At 41.5% G+C, this 23,215-nt stretch overlaps 1 protein-coding gene across 2 annotated transcripts; it reads left to right on the top strand.

Moving 5' to 3' along the window:
- The first annotated feature begins 30 nt into the window (after window positions 1-30).
- LOC144466925 (uncharacterized) lies at window positions 31-22,956 on the top strand. 2 transcript variants are annotated; one of them, XR_013493318.1, is made up of 4 exons: window positions 31-614; window positions 9,262-9,795; window positions 10,654-10,741; window positions 12,357-22,956. XR_013493318.1 is itself a non-coding variant. In XM_078174861.1 (3 exons), the coding sequence occupies exons 1-3, from the start codon at window positions 9,686-9,688 to the stop codon at window positions 12,504-12,506; spliced, it is 348 nt and encodes a 115-aa protein (XP_078030987.1). In that variant the 5' UTR covers window positions 2,261-9,685; the 3' UTR covers window positions 12,507-22,956. The 2 variants fall into 2 exon arrangements, 1 of the variants encoding a protein (XP_078030987.1); XM_078174861.1 differs by lacking the exon at window positions 31-614 and having other exon boundaries at window positions 2,261-9,795.
- The last annotated feature ends 259 nt before the right edge of the window (window positions 22,957-23,215 follow it).

Here is a 23,215-nt window from a genome sequence, read left to right as displayed (position 1 = left end):
CACAAAACAAGCAGACGTGGTAAGTGATCGTTGTGTAATTGTGCTCAGCACATCTCTGCTGTAACATTAACGTTACCGGGCCCTATTAGCAGCCGGCCTTTTAAAAAAAAATTAAATAAATAAACACCGGCCTCTTTTATAAACTGGTGGTTTTTATGTGACATTTTTGGCATTTATAGAGTGCTAGACCCGGATTACACACATCCACAGACACAGGGAAACACACACACACACACACACACACACACACACACACACACACACACACACACACACATCAACCCTCACCCAGGCACATGCGCAGTTGCGCACTCTCAGCTGATTGTAAACAGATAAGATGGCGACAACTTCAGTGTTAATTTAAAGCTAGAAGTTTTTAAATATTCCGAACAAATGTCGGGGGAATACGCCGCGAGGCATATGACGCCTGGTTAGCAGAGGACGGCAACAAAACCTTCACAAAAGGAGGGAACATAGCAGCTGACAAACGCAAGATAACGGCTTACCCTGTTCCTGCGACACACAAGCCCGTCTCCAGGTCCAGTAATTTCCTCTTTCGTTGGTGTCATGACTGCCCAGTAGTACCTGGACAACTGAGCAGTGGCGGCACACAGGTATGTGGCGTGTCAGAGGAGAAACGAGCCATTCACATTTCTGTCTTTGTGTCAGTAACGGCCCACAAACCTCACCGCACTTTAGGGACTGTTCGTTACTTGTCAGGGGAGGAGGGTGGCTGGTTGATTTTTATTTTATTTTTTGATTTTATTTTGATCCCCCCAACCCTATGGGCCCGAACGACGGATAGTGCGTCCAAATTCACACCTGTTCTTCTCTATTGATTTTCTCCGCGACCGTGCGTCATAACGAGAAGCCACGCATATCACGTGAAACAGCGGAATTGTAGCTTTCCAATCCAATGTTTTCACAGCGAAAAAAATGATAAAGTTACACTAAAATGATGTATAACAGAGCTTTCATACAGCTTTGCACACACATTACTCTTGGATGGATTACTCGTGAATGCAGGCTCGCACAGAAATGCCACGCATATCACATGAAAGCGCAGGAGCAGAGAGGCCTCACACATCATTGTACTGTCATCCCATCACGCTATAAATACAGATTAATTGTCTACAAAATAAAAAACTGACGAATTTCTTTACAATCCATTATACAGATCTTGTTATCAGTCACTTCATATAGTGAGGAATATGTAGGCTATCTTACCACGTCTTAGGCGTGTGTGTGTTTCTCCCTGTCTATCCACATTTGTAGTCCAGCTTTCAAGATGCAAATATCTCCATATTGTCCAGTTGACACTCCATCAAACTTTGTATGACAAAACCAGTCACTTCACCTTTGCGCACCCAGACAACAGTAAGACAGGGCCGTAGTCACCATATACATTGAGGGGGACACGTGACCCCCCCCCCATGCCCAATTTTTTTTTAACTGCAAACAAAGTGGCGAATATTATCTTGGAGGACATTATTGCACTTGGTTGACTATTTGTCTATGATCTTAGATGTAAATATTGCATGTTTCTTTCAGATAAAACACATTTTTGACTTGTAAATGAGTCAATGGAATTTCTTGCAATAATGAAAAAATACTGGCAATCATGTCAGCCTGGCACAAACCACATGTTTTGGACAGCTGAAGTGACAGAATGTCCCACCATCATGGTTCTTATATTGCCAGATTCCAGAGAGTCTCCCCTCTTCAGATATGGCAGAATATGTCAACTTCCAACTTGCTATGCTGAGATACATGTAAAAATGTAAGAATTGAGTAACATGGATTTGTTTTTTTCATTGATATAAAAATTAATATAAAATACAGGCACAAAGAAGGACATGAAATGATGGCAAATCTGGATAGCGCACATTGTCCTGAAAACAACAAGATATAGCATGTGTATGTAGCCTTTATAATGACTGTGATATGAGCTTAAAAGTAAAGGCAGTAAAAATACCCCAAAAACGCCTAGGGCCCATAGGGTTAATCACTTATTAATGCTGTTTTTGAAGTATGAATAAGTCAATAAGTAATTTATTCCATTGAAATATCAGTGATGTATTATAGAAAAGTGATTTATCTTTTTATAAATGACAAAAGGCACATCTGCCTCATTCTTGCTGTGGTTTCGTGATACCACTCAGAACCGTGATACTTTCACTGGTATCGTACCGTGGGGTGTGGGGAGAGGTGGGGGGTTGGGGAGTTGGGGGGGGGAGGGGGGGGGGGGGGGTAAAATCAATCAATTTTATTTATAAAGCCCAATATCACAAATCACAATTTGCCTCACAGGGCTTTACAGCATACAGCATCCCTCTGTCCTTTGGACCCTCACAGCGGATAAGGAAAAACTCCCCAAAAAAAACCCTTTTAACAGGGAAAAAAAAACGGTAGAAACCTCAGGAAGAGCAACTGAGGAGGGATCCCTCTTCCAGGACAGACAGACGTGCAATAGATGTCGTAAAGAACAGATCAGCATAATAAATTAACAGTAAAACAGTAATCCGTATGACACAATGAGACAGAAAGAGAGACAGAGAGAGAGAGAGAGAGAGAGAGAGATGCAGGACAGACGGTAATGACAGTAGCTTACAACAACATTAATGAAAGTAATAATATTATCGTTATAGTTGTGGCTACTGTGGTACAATATGTTGAAAGTATATATTAGTATCTGGCAGTATACATGTGTGATAATAATCATATGTGTATAATAACAGTAGAAGTATGGCTAATGACTAATGATGGCAGCAGCAGCAGGAGGCATCTGGCAGGACCACGGCAGCAGCACAACCACACACGTCACGCTATCCAGGCACCGCTGCGATATGAGTTAACCTGAGAGACAGTGGAGCACAAAGGCTCCGGAGAAGAAGCCGAGTTGGTGACATCCAGAATGGCCGAGTTAGCAAGATGCAGTAATAGGATACGAGAGAGAGAGAGAGAGAGAGAGAGGGATAGAGAGAGAGAGATAGAGAGAGAGAGAGAAGGAGAGAAGGTGCCCGGTGTATTATAGGGGGGTCCTCTGGCAGACTAGGCCTAAGTCAGCCTAACTAGGGGCTGGTACAGGGCAAGCCTGAGCCAGCCCTAACTATAAGCTTTATCAAAGAGTGATTTAAGTGACATTTTGAATAGTTTGTTTTACTTTAAATATCTAAATTTAGGCCTCTGGGTTGTGGGTTATAAACTCACCAAGCAGTGCATCAACACATTTGCAAATTATTGACACTAAAATTTAGCATAAACTGTGACCACAAACACACATGAGCGCTATGAGCATTAAACAGATATATTGCACTTTACCCCTTCAACCCTTTCATTTAAAAGGACATTGTAAACATATCATTTAATTATGGTTAAAAAACAGTCTTTACCAGGTATTTAAAACTCTTAAAACCTTGAACCTTTAATAATTATAGGCTTGTTTCTTGAAATTTATCTCATAGGTGACATTCAATGCATTGTTCCATTGCTGTTCTTTTATTATTTCAGTCCAAATCTCTCACTGCATATTTGGCCGACCTTAGAGTGTAGGTGCCGTCCATTTACTGGTCTTGTCTGTGTACAAAGGCTGGGTCGGCTGCTGACATCAGATGACGATGGAAGATGGCTCAGACATGATGGTCGAGTTTTCACTGTAGCTGGCCCTTGGTACCCGTAATAAAATGGAGAGTCTCATAGTGGTGCTTAAATTTTTATTTGTCCTTACGCACCATGAAAACTATAAATTGAAATACAAAAAAAAGGGTTAATTTACACACTCATGAATAACAAGGCAAATTTCCAAACACATTTTACACAAAAGAAAATACACTAAATGGTCACAGAATACACAAACAAACAAAGAAAAAACTTTACCAAATATAATGTTAATCCAAATTCAAAATACAAAAAAAAAACAAAAACTGAAGTGCAATTTACTACAATTTAACAGAAAAAAATACATTTATAAACAAAGCTAATATTATGATTAAAAACACTGAATAAACACCCCCAAATTTGAACAAATACACCAAGCAAAACCTACCTCGTTCCACTACTGAGGGGGCTAATTGTTTGAGGAACGCTGAGATATCGTCTGTTGGGACCGTCTACTTCCTACCATTAAACAAAACAACAGCGGTACATAAAAAGCCTCCAACAGCAGTGATAGTTGCCATAATGGAAATAAAATTCAACACATGAGGTAAACTTACGCTATATAAACCAGGAAATCAGGAATCAGCAGCAGGGAACCGGAGCAGCACAGACGCCACGCCCAACTGGAGCAAACAAAGTGTGTGCAGTGCAGGCGGTGAAGAAGAGGCACACAGGTGGAAACAATACAACTTGATTACTTCCTCACCTTCCCGCACTCGCAGTTTCTACCTCAACAATACAGGACTGCCACCTAGTGATCGGTCCAAATAATTCACCGTCATTCACACCCTGGATTTGTGTAATCTTTCCCTGGTTTGCGTATTGGAACTACAACAGCCTCCTTCCAACTTTGTGGTAATTTTCCACCCTCCCAAACTTTATTATATAGTTCCAGTAAAACATCCTTAGACAATTCATTAAGATGTTTTAACCAGGGACGAAAATCCCATTTCATAGTTGGGGGGCACAATAAACAGTAAAATTTTAGAGAATAATTCCAGGGGGGGGACAAGGAAAAAAAAGTTGTAGCCTGTCTTTTATACAGCATCTTTTACCGCAATTTGATGCTTTAATCTTCTCTCTATCTCTCCAACAGGCAGAGTGAATGTCTAACTAAAACTAAACATTTCCTGCAATTAAACTGGTAAACTGGTTTATAAACAGTGTGCTGTGAGATCTGCCGCTGTGCACCTCACAACCGTGCATAATAGTCGCGAGTAATGACCGCTCCTCGTCTGCACGTCTTTGATGTTTGTCTCACTGACAGGAGGAGAGCCTACAGACAGGTACCCATTAGCTACGCTCCGTCACAACCGTGCGTAATAGTCGTGCGTAATGACCGCTCCTTGTCTGCACGTCTTTCATGTTTGTCTCACTGACAGGTGGAGAGCCTACAGACAGGTACCCATTGCTCCGCCACTGACTGCTCTTGTCCTGTCCTCTCCCTCTTCTTTCTCTCCTGTCCTCTCTATCACTAAACTCTGAGCTTAATCATTAGCTTTTAGCTTAGAAGCACTCGTAATTGAGTAGGTTTTTGAACAATGCAGGAGAAATGTTGCAGACAGTTTATATTATCAGCCTGGACCTGGGGCTTGTTGTAACAGTAAATGGGATGTGTTGTAACATGTGTAGCCTAAGTTAAATTGTGTCTGTGTGAGTGAACATCTTACCCTGAGATGCGCGATGTGGGCAGCGGTTCCAGCGACACGCTGCTACTGCTGCCAAGCAGCCCTGCCCGTTGGAAAGAGTGTGGGATATACCACTACTAGGAATGGGAGGGGGGGACTAAATCTTTAAAGATTTAAATAGCACATTATTGCGTGATTATAATGAGCACCGCTTACATTGGTCTTTCAATAAATACTACTGTATTGTTCAAAAATTATTAATTGTGTCTCAAATGATTCTAGGGGGGGACAGCTTTACTGAAGGGGGAGTCATGTCCCCCCCTGTCCCCCCCGGGATTTCCACCCCTGGTTTTAACATTATATAACAAATCTGATCGTTGCCTGGCGCTGACATCTTGGTTTTGTTGAGAGCGCAGTGTAGTTCCGTCCTTGTAAATGACTTGTTTAGTGAGTCATTGGTGTCTTCCTCACACTGTAACAGCTCTTCATTCTCTGCTATCGTAGTTTCCGTTCCTCTTTTCCCTTCATCGCTAATATTTTAATAGCTTCACAAACAGTAAGATTTAAATTATTAACATCTTCATTAATATCAATTTTCTGCATTTCTTGATCACTAATATACCCAAACCCATTTGTGCCATCCCTCATTATCATATTCTTCTACTCTCAATCATACTACAGTGATAATAGGATAGTGGCAGTGCTTAATTTGAGCGGGAACGTACTGTAACACATACCAGGATCTTTTCAGAAAAGGCCCTGGTGCGTTCCGGAACTGATTGGCATGGATCTAGAACTTTCCAAATCTAAAAACTACATACAGTATTGGCACTAGTGTTGCAGGGTGGAGTACCGTAGTACTACGGTGCCTCACGTACCACTACTGTGGGATAAGTTACAGCACGCGCTGGTCAATAACGGCGCGCGCTGGCCACCTGGCACTCAATATGCTGCTGTAGTGGTTTGTTTTCCAGACATGTGAGTATCTTTGAGCAGTGAAAGTTATTACTTATTTCTTTTTACTTGTCGGCAGTGATTTGTTTTCCACAGAGCTCTACATGCGAGCATTTTACTCGCATTTGCAACTAGCCTACGGCAGCTCCGCGGCGCAAGATAACGGCTTACTGGCAACAGACAAGTCCGACTCCAGGTCCAGTAGCCTAATTTCCTCTTTTGTTGGCGTCATGACTGCCCAGTAGTACCTGGACAACCAAGCCATGGCGGCACACGGGTATATGGCATGTCAGAGGGGAAACGAGCCGTTCACATTTCTCTCTTTGTGGCAGGTAATGGTCCACAAACCTCACTGCACTTTAGGGACTGTTCTTTACTTATGAAGGGACTGTTCTTTACTTGTCAGGGGAGGAGGGTGGCTGGTTGATTTTTATTTTATTTATTTTGATCCCCCCTATGTTAATCACATATTGATGCTGTTTTTGAAGTATGAATAAGTCAATAAGTAATTTATTCCATTGAAAATGACAAAAGGCACATCTGCCTCATTTTTGCTGTGGTATTGTGATACTACTCAGAACCGTGATACTTTCACTGGTATCGTACCGTGGGTCCCAATTTTGGTACCGTGACAACACTAGATGTCACAATCATTCCATTTGGAGTTGCGCAGTGAGGCGGCTCGGGTGCCTCTTAAAAAAGTGTTCACTTTTGGGAGTGGGGGAACACTGCTCTCTCAGAGGCCCAAAGTGTTCCCCTACTTCTAATTTTACAAATTAAGCACTGGACAGTGGTCACTGCCAACACAGTCGTGTCTCTGATCACTTCCCATGAACAAACACCTGCCAATGAATCTGATACAAGTGTAAGATCTATAGCTAAATCTGAGCCTGTTCTGATATTAATTCTTGTACCACTTCCATCATTTAAGCAGACTAAATTTTTACTCTCCATTAATTCTTCAATCACCATACCATTATCATCATTACAACTACCCCATACTGTACTGTGAGCGTTAAAATCTCCACAGCATATCACTTTCCCTCCTAAATGTACAACTAATTCATCCATTAACTCTATAGATAACCTATTACATGGATTGTAAAAGTTAACAATTTTTATATTTCCCTCTTTTGTCCAAATTTCAATTATTAAATACTCCAACTCTATACTTTTCCCCAAAACTCTGTATTGTATCCCTTGCTTCACAAATATTATACATCCTCCTCCACTTCCCTCAACTCTATCTCTGCAGATACTATCATAGCCTTGAATTACAAAATCCAATGATGGTTTCAGCCAGGTTTCTTGAACACATATTATTTCTGGTTTCTTTTTTGTATCTTTAATGAATCCTTTAAATTCTTGGCCATTTGCTATGAGACTTCTTGCATTCCATTGCAGAATAATCAGCTTGCTTTATCACCTGAGCCTCCCGGTTTCCCATCTGTTTCAAGTCTTTTGTTAATATGCTCCCAAGATACACCTTTCATACCCAAAAACTTTTCAGCTCCCCTCACAATTATTTTAATCTTCTCTGTTTTGTGTTTGACTTGATCAGTACAATTGATTACATAGGCCATGAACAAAATCAGCTTATTGACTTCCAGTGCTGTGTTAGCTTTCTCTGTTTGATCTTCCTCTGATCTAGGGAACAGGTTCACTCTGTCAGTGTCACCCCTTCCCTTCTGTCCTTTTACCCTCTTCACTGCCTCTGCATAACTTATGTTGTTAACGGCTTTCACTTGCTCAAATTTCACCGCCCTCTTCCTGACTTCACAGCCACCAAATGTAACCCTGTGTTGCCCACCACAATTACAGCATTTATTTTGTACATCAGCTCTGCATTCCTCAACTCTATGTTCACCTCTGCATTTGGGACACCTTTGTTTTCCTTTACAAACCGCTGCTATATGCCCATACCTCTGGCATTTATAACAGCGAAGTGGGGGAGGGACATAGGGCCTAACTGGGAAGCTCATACATCCTATTTTCACTTTTTCTGGAAGTACAGAGCCCTGAAACTCCAGAAGCACAGACATACTGTCCACCCTTTCACCATTTATTGTTTTTTGCAGCCTCTTTGATCAATTCACATCGCCTCCAAAAATACTCCATTTCATTCTTTCCAAATCTTCATCTAGAGGAATCCCTGTTATTACTCCTCTTGTCACTTTATTCTCACCCAGAATCCTTCTTTCACAAGTATCATTTTCTTGCAAATACTTTCCGTCGACAAAGCTTTATTCTTCTGTTCCTCCGCTTTACATATTATCAACAAGTTTCCATCCCTCAAAGTCTTAGCCATCTCCACCTCTCCTAGCTTCTTTTTCAATTCCCTAGACAGCACTATCATCTTCCTTTCTGAATTTAAGAATTATTTTAAATCCCTCCCTCATAACCGTTTTCCAAACAACTCTCCTGTCTTCCTCTGAACTGTTTTCTTCCAAGCTTCTTTTACTGTTTTGACTTAGGCCTACTTCCTCACGCCTGCTTTTTCCTCGCCCTCTCCCACTAGAAACTGGAGTCCAGTCATCAAAATCTATACTATCATCATCATCCTCATCTAATCCTACTACCTGACAAACCAGTTTATGCTAGCCGCCATGTCCAAAGTCCAGGAAATCGTCGTCAAATGCCAAAAATGATCAATGTTGTTTGTATATTAGTGATGTTACGCTCGAGCCAGTTTGCATGACACAGTGTCGATCTTTTGAAGCACAAGTGTTCTGAGGCAGTGTTTCGATCCCTGCTTCGGAAATCATGTGACTACCGGGAGCGAGGCTTCATTACAGGCAGTCTTGAGGCTTTTCCAGGGGTATGTCCCAAGTCTCTTAATTTTATACTGCTAACTCCTAACCCCTTACTTGAACCGGAAGTCGTTCGTGGTCCGCCATCTTTAAGGCCATCTCATGTCTCTTATTCCTGCCAGTAAGGAGTTAGCATTAGGAGTTAGGGGAGGATCTGTTAGGTGCGATGAGTAAGGTAACACGAGAGGTTCCTAACAGGAAGCTTTTTTCAGCTTGAGGCCCTGACGTATAAATACCCGCTCCCTACATCTGGCTCATTTGAACGAGATGGCAGAGAAACAGCGCAAGTGTAAGTACCCGTTACATGCATTCTTTGCAATGAAACGCTGTAATTCACATGCCTACCTGACTACAAAGAGTAACGTTAATGATATTTCGTGCAAGACTGACATGTTGTAATTAAGTTTATTTCATTCACAACCCGTTGCATTGTTCAGTGGACTGTCAGTGATGTGTAGCTGTTAAATGTGCAGCTGCTCATGTCCAGAACCACACGTATTGATATAACACCACACACACACACACACACACACACACAAACACAAACACACAAACACATTTGCCCATCATTGTCCTGCATGTCATGTGAGTGGAATAACATTTAATAGCTTATAGGTAGACTGACAGGTCTAATATATGTCTTATTCAACAGGAACCAACGACGAAGTCCTCAGACTTATCGACCTCCGGGTCGTCAATGACAACCTCTTCACGGGGAAGAGGAATACCTCCAAGAAGGCCTGGATGTGAGTTCAGTTTCATATGTTACCTGAATGCCATTTCGCTCAGCAGCACAAACATGTGCACTGTGTGATGATTCGATGTATTTATTCATTCAGTTTAAAGTTACAGGGACAATGCACGTTAATAAACATTTCTGTAAATGTGCCAGTTCAGCCATCCTGGCTCATTTTCAACTGCAGTCCCTGGGCAAGTGTGATAGCAAATACAAGACAATACATTAAAACAAAGACGACAACAACACTGTACACTTCATAAGAACACATGAAACGCTAGGAATAAAGACAATAATACGTAAAACATTGAACAAATAAGGCACACTTCATGTTATTGGAGCAGGTCATAGTAATTATATTCCTTGATGTTCATTGTAAGTCAAGCAAACAACGAAATTGTAGATAACACCTCTCTTGGTGTATAAAACCACAGGACAGTAAGACAATAATCCAGGACAAAAAATGTGGTCTGACCTAATGATGAATATCACACATCTGTGTGTGCAATACGTTAGCACTTTAGCACTAAGGCACTTTCAAACTTCACTTTAAAATCCTGGGGTCCCTCAGATTCTGGCCTGTCATGAGCAACATTGTTTATTGTCATCTGCTTGCTTATTGTGTAGATTTTGTTCTTTGTACTTGTTGTTACCGTTGTTGTCTTACCGATTTCATGTAGTTAACAACAACCTGCCAAAGGGACTAGAGATGGAAATTAGCTGCTGGCCATAATCTTGCATATTCACATGTTAAATGTTCATTAATATGTATTGTCCCTATTTTAAATAAATACGTACAGTGTTTGCTGTAATTGTCATGCATCCTGCCTATTGTGAGTACACTCAGTACATGTTTCATTCTTCACAGAGAAATCGCACGGCTGCTGGACATGAGGAACAGGGTGACTCCCGTTCAAGTGTCCAAAAAGTGGGACAATCTAAAAATCCAGTACAAGGTGAGATTTTGTACTCAATATGAGCTCAGTTCACACTCATATAAAGCATTTGTGACAGAAGCTGAGGAACCCTCCCACAGGCACGGGGGACAGACGGAGTGGAGGAGACAGCAGCCACATGGCCATTCTATGCCCAGATGCACGAGGCCATTGGGGCACGGCCCTCCATCGAGCCGCCTGTCCTGATGGACTCTTGCAACCCGGTAGATGAGCCTGTGGCTGCTGTGTCCTCTGGAGGCCCATCATCCCCCGGAGCTGGAGCTGCCACTTGTGGCCAGGCATGTGAAGAAGGGGAGGAAGAGGATGCTGCACAGCCTGGCACAAGTGGCAGCTCCACCACACAGGCGGATGATGGGCCATCCACCTCTGCCTGTCCCCCCCCCGCCCAAGAAGAAGCGGACCTCAAAGGCAGCAATCCTGGCCTCCCTGGAGGAGGAGGCTGCCAAGGAGGCTGAGGCCAGATGAGAAGCAAGAGAGGATAGGAAAAGGGCTCTTGACCTGCTAGAGGAGGCTGTCAGGAAGTTTTAAGTTTGTTTTCATCTTCACAGGACATTTTAAGTTTGTTTTTATATCCTCACAGGACTCTTTAAGTTTGTTAAATCCTCATCTGTTTTTGTGAGCCTGCAGTGTTTTCAGTTATAATGTAATTTTGTTATATTGATACCTCACAGACTGCAGCACTTAAAGTTGTAACATATTGTTATATTGATACCTCACAGACTGCAGCATTTAAAGTTGTAAGATATTGTTATAGATACCTCACAGACTGCAGCATTTAAAGTTGTAACATATTGTTAGAGATACCTCAGACTGCAGCATTTAAAGTTGTTACATATTGTTATATTGATACCTCATAGACTGCAGCATTTAAAGTTGTAACATATTGTTATATTGATACCTCAGACTGCAGCATTTAAAGTTGTAACATATTGTTATAGATACCTCAAACTGCAGCATTGAAAGTTGTTACATATTGTTATATTGATACCTCACAGACTGCAGCATTTAAAGTTGTTACATATTGTTATATTGATACCTCACAGACTGCAGCATTTAAAGTTGTAACATATTGTTATATTGATTCCTCAGACTGCAGCATTTAAAGTTGTAACATATTGTTATATTGATACCTCACAGACTGCAGCATTTAAAGTTGTAACATATTGTTATATTGATACCTCAGACTGCAGCATTTAAAGTTGTAACATATTGTTATATTGATACCTCACAGACTGCAGCATTTAAAGTTGTAACATATTGTTATATTGATACCTCACAGACTGCAGCATTTAAAGTTGTTACATATTGTTATATTAATACCTCACAGACTGCAGCATTTAAAATTGTTACATATTGTTATATTGATACCTCACAGACTGCAGCATTCAAAATTGTAACATATTTTGTTATAGTCAGACATCTCGCAGTACAACACACATTTAGTTGTGTATAGTGTTATGCATTCTTTGTCACAGCATATTCACGTCTGACAGTAACAATTAAATTTTAAGTTGTGAACAAAAGATCTTAAGGCACACGGCCTATCATACAGTGTGGTGGCCCGTGTCCCAGGCCTTCATGTCCTCAAGGTCTACAAGTTGTCGTGCTCTCTCAGCTCTGCAGGTTGGACATGAGGAGCGGAGAGAAGCCCTGCCAGTCGGTCCCACTGGCCACGTCCGCATCGTTTCCCCCCTCACTGGACGAGGTGGAACCACACCAATGTCCCCGACATCCTCAACGGGCTCAAGGATGTCCCCACTTGTGAGGCAGATGTTGTGCAGCACTGCACAGGTGGTGATGACTAAGGGGACAAAGGTGTGATTGACCTCCAGAGCCTTGAAGAACAGCGATCTCCACCGGGTCTTCAACATGCCAAAGGCCCGCTCTATGATGGAACGGGCCTTTGCATGATGGTGGTTGAAGCGGCTCTGCACCCTCCCTTGCACTGGTTCTCTGTACGGGGTGATGATGGCTACAGGTCGTTCAATGCAGGGGTAGCCACCATCACCCACAATGAAGTAACCTGCAGACAGTGGGGAAACCAAACATTAATATATTGACAGTTATTGATGGATGTTGATGTATTAAGAAATTAGTCTCACCTGGGGGAGGGTACAGAGCCGCCGTGTAGAGCCTGCTGTTCTTCAAGACTCTGGTGTCATGGACGGAGCCAGGATACCCCACAAAGGTGCTGATGAAGACGCCCTTCCTATCACATACTGCCTGCAACTGTATGGATGGGAAGAGCTTCCTGCTAAGGTAATCCTGGCCTTCAGGTCCTGGGGGGGTCTTGATGCACACATGGCAGCCGTCGATGGAGCCCACACACCTGGCCAACACTGGACTGTTGGCCAGCCGTGCAAAGGTCTGGCCAACCTCGTCCAGTGCTCCGGTAGTGGACTGGCGGATGACCTCATGGCGAAGGGCTGCAATCTTCCTCATTCCTGTGTGCACCAGCCTGCAGACCATGGACTTGGGGACATGAAAGGCCCGGGAAAGGCCGTGTGCCAACCAGTACAGGGTCACCAATACATGCACCTCATGTGACCAGCCTTGTGTGTGCTTTGATGGCAGGATCCTCATGAGGGTGTCTACAGACTGACGCCTCAGTCACACAGCAAGGACTGGCACATGAGGGTTGAGGCGTGCATATATTGGTGACCTGCGCCTTCCATCTGCAAAATAAAGAAAACTGTGTTAATTCCCACATTTCATTTCTTCATGGAATAACAAAATTTGAAGTGTTTTTTTAAAATCATATGTGGGCCTATTATAAGGATAATATTTTATTTTCCTGGCTGACATACATTACACATTTTGTGTCTGGGCTTGTGCTATGGTATCTGATTACACAACCTACAGCTATCAGTGTGTTTGCTGTCTTTATGATATGATTTTACATACTATTCATTGAAGCATTATATTTGATGATTACCTGTAGTAAGCACATGGCTGCACGCCGCCGAGCTCTCCTGGCTCTGCTGGATTCCTCCTCTTCCAGCCTCTCTTCCAGCTCCTCCAGCACATCCAGTGTTTCATGGGCTTGGAGCAGGAACCTCATTTTGGCTCTTCTGTCCATTTTGTTGTTTTTTTGGTGTTGTTGTGGATATAACTTTGGTCAACCATTGACTGACCCTGGTACCTAACATTTAATGAGTTGACTGGATTCAGCTGGCATTGCAGCTGATAGTTTGTGACCACACCAGATTGCACTCAGCAGCTGACTTGTTGAATGACGGCGAGTGGATTTAATAATAGTGATAATAATGATGATAATAATAATAACGATAATGATGCTCATCACAGTGACAGTGGCAGGGCTACAGACAGTTCTTTAATTGCGACAAACTTCGGCAAATGACTCAACAACAATGGTAATACATGCAAAAGTGTGTGACCAAAGTCATGACGGCGGGGGGTGAGGGTTACGGCTTTGATCAGTGAATATAATGTGACTTGGGATGTACGCCAAACGCTGGCTCCGTTATGCAGCAGATCCAGCTGTGCCGCCGTCATCAGAAAAGGACGTCGCTTTACGTGACGCTTGAGTAAGGACGTCTCATGTCTCTTAATCAGCAATCCTCGCTCCTCACTCCTAACTCCTGACTCCTTGCATGTTTTTCTAAGTGGGGGGACTGAACAGTTAGGTAAGGTGGCTAGGTTAGGTGGTTAGCAGTAATTTTAAGGGACTTGGGACATACCCCTGGTCTTCCACGTAGATGCAGTTCTGACACACAGCCAGCAGATGTCACTCTTCTGACTGTATGAAATGCTTCGAAGCAGCGGTTACAACTGCGTTGGAGAGTCAGCTAGGTAAGGGATTTCAAGTGAAGATACTGTCAAATGGGATGTTGAGGATTTGTTGTAAAAATAAGGACCAGTTTGACAATGCCAAGGAGGTGGGGAAGGTGGTGATGAAGGTTGAGAGGTATGTTCCTAGAGAGAGACAGGGACTTAAAGGAGTGGTATATGGATTATACAATGGGCTGACAGAGAAGGAAATTTTGGACAACATAAAAGGCGGTCAGGTGACTGAGGTATTTAGATTCAAAGGTAAGGAGGGAGGTAATGGCGACCCGCCGGTTTTCCTAACGTTTGCTGAGGATGCGTTGCTAGACAGAGTATATCTTGGAAGCATGGCTTATCGTGAAAGGGTGTACATAAGACCACTGTTGCACTGTTATAAATGTCAGCGGTTTGGACATGTCGCTGGCTTGTGTCGGGGCAAACGAAGGTGTGCGAAATGTGGTGAAGATCATGAAATCCAGGCGTGTCAGGCAGAGATCCCTAAGTGTTGTAATTGTGGAGGGGCTCATGCTACATCTGTTCATGGATGCGAGCACTTTGTTCAGGCCAAGCGTGTCCAGTCTGTGAGAGATCAACACAAAGTTTCATATGCAGAGGCAGTTAAAAGAGTTGACAGAGAGCAGGGAGTCGGGGGTGTAAAGGGAGGCAGTGCAGTGCTGGGGAGCCAGCACACTTTTCCAGCTTTGCCAGCGCTCCCCCCCTGATATGTTGATACTGAGCAGGGAGTCTTTTCTGGCCTTTATTGCTGACGTTTTGGTTGGAGCAAAATCATCTTCTAGGAAGTCAGATGCCATTAAGATAGTTGTCGGAGCAGCTGAAAGGTACCTGGGCACTAAGCGGATGTTTCCTGAAAAACTACATGAGTACATAATAGAGAAGCAACAGTTGGCAAGATCTGGTAGTGTGGAGGAACTAGACATGGATGGTGATATTACTGACTAGTTTTTTTAATGTTTTTTTTATTTTTCAATGGAATGCCCAGAGTTTGACTGCTAATGGACAGGAATTAAAGAGATTCATTGATGCATTTAAGGAGAAACCTGAACTGATATGTATCCAGGAAACATGGTGAAAGCCTTGCCTTGATTTTGTAATTCCAGGGTATGAATGTTTGAGACAGGACAGAACTGATAGATCAGGTGGAGGATGTGCTACCTTTATTAAGTCAGGACTCCAGTATAGGAGACTTGATTTAAGCTCCAATTTAGAATGTTTGGCAATGGAAGTTTGGGGGAAACATAGTTCTATAACTGTTATCAATCTTTATAATCCTTGTAAACGTTTGGTGTCGTCAGAACTTGACGAGATTATGAAACATGTAAGATATCCTGTTATATGGTTTGGGGACTTTAATGCTCATAACTTTATGGGGCAGTGATAGTAAGGACAATAATGGAATGGTGGTAGAAGAGCTTCTGGACAAGTTTAATTTGTTAGTGCTAAATGATGGTAGGCCTACAAGTTTTCATAATGTAAAGAATACTTGTAGCCACATAGATTTGTCTTTTGCTTCTTCAAACTTAGTCAGAAGTGGAGAATGGGATGTTATGGATAGATATACATTAGGCAGTGATCCCTATCCAATTTTATGCAGATTTGGTAGAAGTCTGAGAACAGAAATGGAAAATAGAGTTCCCAGGTATAACTTCTCTCAGGCAATATGGAATGAATATCAAGAGAGGGCTCGAAACATAGGAGATGAGATAGACTGTGAGGGCTCTGTGGATAAATGGAATGCCTCCATTAGCACCATGATCCATAGGGTAGCTAGCAGTACTATTCCTATGAAACAGAATCCCAAGCCTCATGTGTTAGTTCCCTGGTGGAATAAAGAGTGTGATGCAGCAGTACGTAACAGAAATAAGGCATATAGGAAATTAAGAAATCACTCTATGGTGGGCTATGTAGTGGATTATAAGAGGTTAAGGGCAGTAGCCAGAAGAGTAATTAAAAATGCAAAAAGACATAGTTGGAAAAGTTTTTGTGAAACACTAGGCCCTGAGACTCCTGTAGGGTGCTTGCGGTCAGCTGTTCATAGAATGTCAGGACTTCTCAAAAGAATATCAGTTCCAGTTTTACAGAATGGGCAGATGGAAGCAGTATCCAACAAAGAAAAAGCTGATATGTTTGCAGATGTTTTCCAATTAGTCCACAGCTCTCGGAGTCTCGGAGATGAGAGAGGTGCGAAGATGATCAAACTGATGTTAATGAATCGGTGGAAGTAGAAATTCAGAAAATAACAATCCAATTAATCTGTTTTTCAATATGAAAGAATTGAGGGATGCTATTAATTCTGGTGCAAATACTACTCCTGGCAGAGATGGGCTGGCGTATGAATTATTTAAGCATCTGGACAATATTGTCCTTGAAGAAGTTCTAGCCTTGTTTAATTCTGTGTGGGCAGAGGGATGTTTGCCACAGGAATGGAAACATGCAGTTGTTGTTCCTATCTTGAAACCAGGAAAAGATGCGTCTGATCCTTGTTCATATCGTCCAATAGCATAAACGTCAGTGCTTTGTAAAATCATGGAAAGGATGATTACCAACAGGCTGGTTTATTTTCTAGAAAGTAAGGGTCTTCTAGTCAATTATCAAAATGGTTTCAGAAATGGAAGCTCAACAATGGAGTCAGTTGCAGTGTTAGATCAAGACATATTTCTAGATATTGAGAAAGCTTATGATTCCTTATGGAAGGAAGGATTAATGATTAAAATGTATGAACTGGGAATTAGAGGTAGAATGTTTAATTTGATTAGATTTGATTTGATTTTTTTTAATGGAAAGAACTATACAAGTGCTAGTGGGAGGCATAAGATCAAAAACTGTTGAAATAGAATATGGTACCCCACAAAGAAGTGTAATCAGTCCAGTCCTATTTAATATAATGAAAAATTATATATTTAGTAATGTTGGAAACGGGTTTGGGAAGTCTCTATTTGCAGATGACGGGGCCATGTGGAAGAGAGGAAGAAACGCAGACTTTGTTCAAAGGGCTTTGGTCTCTGTAGAGGAATGGGCAGGCAGATGGGGTTTTAAAAATTTCAGCCGCAAAATATAAATACATGATCTTTGGTTTTAGAAGAAAGCTGCCTAACTTTGGGCTGCACCTGTATGGATCTCCATAAGAGAGAGTGAAAGTTTTTAAATTTTTAGGAGTTTGGTTTGATGAATGATTGACATGGGCTAATCAGATAGCTAAAATACTAGCAAAAGGTGAGAACGTGCTAAATGTTATGAGGAATCTAGCTGGATGTGACGGGGGGGGGGCAGTGAGGGAGACTTTGCATTTAATTTATCAAGCAATGATAAGGTCTATAACAAATTAATTAAACAAATAAAAAATGATGTGACAAGGTGGGAAGTCTTGCTCCTATCTTTGATTGGAAGAATAGAGACGGTAAAAATGAACCTGCTGCCGAGACTCCTTTTTTTATTCAATCCCTCCCTATTAGAGTACCTGTTTCCACGTTAAAAATGTTAGATAAATTAGTTTTAACATTTATATGGCAAAAGAAGAGGCCGAGGGTAAGATTGAAAACTCTTCATCTACCTAAAGACATGGGAGGTTTAAGTTTACCAAATCTCAAAAGTTATTACTTGGCTGCACAAATAAATGCTATAGTGGCATGGATCAGAAATGATCAGGAGGCAATATGGGCTAAGATAGAACAGGATTCGGTTAGGGGTGTCTCCTTAGCAGTACTCCCTTTTATAGATGTAAAGTCAGCCAATAAAATCAAAATAAAGAACGAATGGATAAAACACACCTTAAAAGTCTGGACAACTGTAAAAAAAAAAATGCTTAAGGGACCGGAGTCGATCTCAAGGGCCATGCTGATTGTAGGAAATATAGATTTCCCACCCTCCCTATGGGACAGTGGGTTCAGAGGGTGGGCTGACAAAGGTCTCCGTACAATTAATCAACTTTTTAAAGGAACAGAATTTAAATCATTCTCTCAACTTCAGGAGCAATTTGACCTTCCATCAAAAAATTTTTACAGGTACCTCCAGATCAGACACTATGTCACAAATCACAAGGAAAAGGAAATGGTCAGAAATGACCCCAATGAGATAGAAGAGTACCTAATTAATATTTTGGAGAAACAACACCCAACAAAAAAACATTTATCTAACATATACAAAAGACTAGTAATGGACACCTCTCAAAATACAGAATATATTAAAGGAAAATGGGAACTAGAAATGAATGTTATAATTGAAGACTCTGAATGGAATGACATATGGGCAGGATGCCATAAGGGAATTAATAGTCAACTATGGAAAGAATTCGATTGGAAGGTAAAAATTAGATTTTTTAATATTCCCCTTATTATTTCTACGTATGTGAAGATTTCCAGTGCTGCATTATGTTGGCGAAACTGTGGAAATATTGGAGACACCACACACATCTTTTGGGATTGCCCAGTATTGCGAGGATTCTGGGATGACATCAAAAGGGAGATTGATACTATGTTGGAGATAGATGTTGCTTTAGAACCAAAGTTGTTTTTGTTAGGAATCATACCCAGAGATGTATACAATGCCGAGCAACGATATACACTGAGGATTCTCTTGCTAGTAGCGAAAAAAATGATAACAGTAAACTGGAGAGACGTAAAACCTCCAACTATAGGCCAATGGACCCAGAGACTGAAGAATGTCTATTTGATGGAAAGAATGACGGCCAGTCTGCAGCTGAAAATGGACACTTTTGATCGTAGATGGTCTCGTGTTTCAAGATATCTGGGGGTGGAATGAGTGGAGTGAAATGAGAGTGAAATTTCTCTCTTTCTCTCCATTATTGTCGCTTGTTTATTAATTCTTATTGACTACCTGGTTGTTCATTTGTTTCTGTGGCAGCTGGTTCTGCTGCGTGCGTCTACCACCTCTTTTTGTGATGTGATGTATGTATGGTATGTCAGGAAATGTCTTGTTGAGTGTTCTGTAAAATGTTGATAAAGCTTAAATAAAAAGTTCTAAAAAAAAAAAAGCAATGATAAGGTCTGTAATAGATATAGATGTTTTGTTTATGGCTCTGCTGCTAAGTCAGTCCTGGGTAAATTGGATATTCTCCAAAGCAAGGCACTCAGACTCAGTTGTGGGGCTTTTAAAACCTCCCCAATTTCTGCACTGATTATTGAAATGGATGAAATGCCACTAGATTTAGGGTGCATTAAGTTAGGATTGCAGTATTGAGTAAAAGTAAGTTGTTCTAATCAAACCTCTCCAGCTAGGTGCCTCTTTTAAGAGTCAGGGAATGATGGAGGCAAGAATAAAAAGAAGCCATTTTTTGACATTATAATTCAGTGGGCTGGGAAACTGAGCATGGATCAGGTTAATAGAGCAAAACAGAAAGGCTGGTTACCTGTTCTTTATTGGTTAATACAAGAACGGGATATTGACTTCATATTTTTACAAGAAAAGAATAATAGTGAAATAGTTCTTAAATTACACAGTTATCTTAATGGAGAAATTGGTTCCTATTTGAAAATCTTTACTGATGGTTCTCTGGATCTAGTGAGTGGGAAATCAGGATTTGAGATTTATGTAGAACAGTTTGAATTTAAAATTGAACAGCGTATTACAAATGACAGTTCTGTCTTTACAACAGAATTAACAGCAATTCTATGGGCTCTGTGGTCGATAGAGGTAACACGTATCAAAAAGGCACTAATATGTTCCGATTCAGCAGCTGCCCTGATGGCGATAAGAGGAGGTCAATTAAAAGCTCGACCCGATCTTATTAGTGAATTATTATGTGTGCTGTATAGAGTTGAACGGGTTGGTAGCGAAATTAAGTTCTGCTGGGTTCCTGGACATGCTGGTGTTGTGGGAAACGAAATTGCTGATTTTATAGCAAAAGCTGCCACAAAGAAAGAAATAACTGATGTTAATATGTCCTTGGGAACAGTAGAATTAAGAAGTAAAATCAAGGAGGGTGTGAAAAAGATTGACAGAATCTATGGGAAAAGGAAACTAAGGGAAGACACTAGTTTCCCCACATCCTTATATTAAAAAATGGAAGTTATTGTTCTGGTACTCATAGAGACATTGTTAAATCGTGCAGATTGAGGCTTGGGCACTGTGAATTAAATCAATTCCTGTTCATTGTAGGAAAACATCCAACCGGACTATGTGTGTGGTAGCGTTGAATCAATCAAACATGTATTCATGGAATGTAATAAATACAGTATAGAAAGGAACAGATTCAACGAAAGACTTTCAGACCTAGGAGTATCTTCATTCTCTCTTAAAACCTTTCTTGGCCAAGTTGAGAACTTAGAGCATATTTCAAAGGCAGTCATACAATTTCTTCATGAATCAGGATTGTATGCTAAAATATGAATTGTGACTGTGCCAGTTGAGTTGTCCTGTGGAGGGCAGTAATACGCCAAGCAGTGTCTAAACTGCGTAAAAATACAAGAAGAAGAAGAAGAAGAAGAAGAAAAAGAGAGGGCAGAGCAAACCGTTGGTGGCAGGAGAGTGACGCAAGGAGACGCCAAGTTGCTTGGATACGGCGAAAGTGAAACAAAATTCAAATTTCAAACAAACCCGAGATTTCTGTTGAAGCCTCTGTTTCAGAGGTTTTCAGAAAGATAGCTGTGTCCTTGGCTGGAAGAAAAGGGACAGCGGTGAGGCATTGATTGGGGAGACATTGACGGGAGTATGGAGGTAGGAAGTGAAGGAGAAAGCATAGGATCCTCAGGGCAAAGATGGAAAGAAGTAAGGAGCAATCGATGGATGTCACTAACTCGGCTTCTTCTCCGGAGCCTTTGTGCTCCACTGTCTCTCAGGTTAACTCATATTGCAGTGGTGCCTGGATAGTGTAACGTGTGTGGTTGTGCTGCTGCCGTGGTCCTGCCAGATGCCTCCTGCTGCTGCTATTATCATTAGTCATACTTCTACTGTCATTATACACATATGATTATTGTCACACATGTATACTATCAGATATTAATATATTATTATTAATTGTAATATTATTACTTTCATTAATGTTGTAAGCTACTGCCATTACCGTCTATCCTGCACCTCTCTCTGTCTCTCTCTCTCTCTCTCTCTCTGTCTCGTTGTGTCATACGGTTTACTGTTAATTTATTATGTTGATCTGTTCTGTATGACATCTATTGCTCGTCTGTCCGTCCTGGAAGAGGGATCCCTCCTCAGTTGCTCTTCCTGAGGTTTCTACCATTTTTTTTTCCCCGTTAAAGGGTTTTTTTTTGGGGAGTTTTTCCTTATCCGCTGTGAGGGTCCAAAGGACAGAGGGATGTCGTATGCTGTAAAGCCCTGTGAGGCAAATTGTGATTTGTGATATTGGGCTTTATAAATAAAATTGACTGAAAATTGAAATTGAACCGGGGGGAAAAGAGAAAGGAAAGGAGTAATTCGGAAGGATCTGGTATAGGCAGAATCAGGAAAATATAAAATGCATTGTAAGATTTGGTGACCAGTCGGGAATGAGCAGGGTTAATCCGCTAAAGTTAACCAAAATGCTAATAGCGATATTGGAAATACTGATTTTGCTGAGGTACTTCTTGATGTTAACCTTTTAATTGGATGCAACAAGGAGGAGCAGGCAAGTAAGGCTCTCAAACTTAAAGAGATTGTGGGGATTGAAGTGGTCAGTATGAGCAGAGTAGGAGGGACAGGTAGGGCCAGGGGACATAGAGGTGTCATTTCTGGTGTACCTAACATAGGCGTGGAGGAGATTAAAAATAACTTGAAAGGGGGCATGATATTAAATGTTCAGAGGATGAGGTCTAATGTGAATGGGACCAAGAAAGATACTGAAACTGTAATGATTGAGTTTCAAGGGGATGTGCACGCTGTGGAGGGAATCATGAGTATGGCAAGTGTGGTGAGGGAGTGCAGCCGAAGTGTTGCAACTGTGGACAGGCCCACAACGTCGCCTACAGGGGATGTGAAGTACTGAAAAGGGAAGTGGAGATACAGAAAGTGAGAGTGGAAAATAAATTGTCTTATGCCAAAGCTGCAAAGCAAGTAAAGAGACAGGATTTGGGTCAGGGGGGGAATCCATGGGGTCCAGTGGGGGGAGCCAGTGAGATTTTAAAGAAGAGTTCAGTGGTTGAGAAGAAAAAGCTGGTAACATTTATCGCATGTGTAATTAATAGCACAGCAGGAGTGGAGTCTGATACGCAAAAGATTCAGTTGATAGTAAAAGCAGCAGTGCACCACCTTGGACTGGTAGGAGTGGCTTGGGAAGAGGTTAGAGATGAGCTCCTGGCAAGTTCCAGCCAGGAAGGATGTGGTTAATACCTTTTATGGTATTGATACTCCAGTGGAATGCAAGATCTCTTATTGCAAATGGGCAGGAGTTCAAGAGTTTTATTGAAGGTTTAGTGACAAAACCAGATGTAATATGTGTTCAAGAGACTTGGTTGAAGCAACACTTAGATTTTGTATTACAAGGGTATGTTATCATACGTCAAGACAGGGAAGTAGGGAATGGTGGTGGGTGTGCGACATTTATCAAACTAAATATACCATACAGAGTGTTGGGAAAGGGAGAAGGTCAAGAATATGTTGTGGTGGAGGTGTGGTTTAAGGGAAAGGAGGTTGTGATAATAAACTATTATAACCCATGTAAAAGGATTGAACTAGACATGTTAGGAGTTCAGGGTCAGGATAGGCATAGGGTAATTTGGT

This window comes from Epinephelus lanceolatus, chromosome 15, assembly GCF_041903045.1.
Source record: "Epinephelus lanceolatus isolate andai-2023 chromosome 15, ASM4190304v1, whole genome shotgun sequence".
Taxonomy (NCBI): domain Eukaryota; kingdom Metazoa; phylum Chordata; class Actinopteri; order Perciformes; family Serranidae; genus Epinephelus; species Epinephelus lanceolatus.
This window is presented reverse-complemented; position numbering and strand designations above follow the sequence as displayed.

Coding starts and splice junctions, on each gene's coding strand:
- LOC144466925 (XM_078174861.1), top strand. CDS start 9,686: ATGTCTTATTCAACAGGAACCAACGACGAAGTCCTCAGACTTATCGAC. Junction 9,796..10,653: donor ACCTCCAAGAAGGCCTGGAT/GTGAGTTCAGTT, acceptor CATTCTTCACAG/AGAAATCGCACGGCTGCTGG. Junction 10,742..12,356: donor ATCTAAAAATCCAGTACAAG/GTGAGATTTTGT, acceptor GTGCTCTCTCAG/CTCTGCAGGTTGGACATGAG.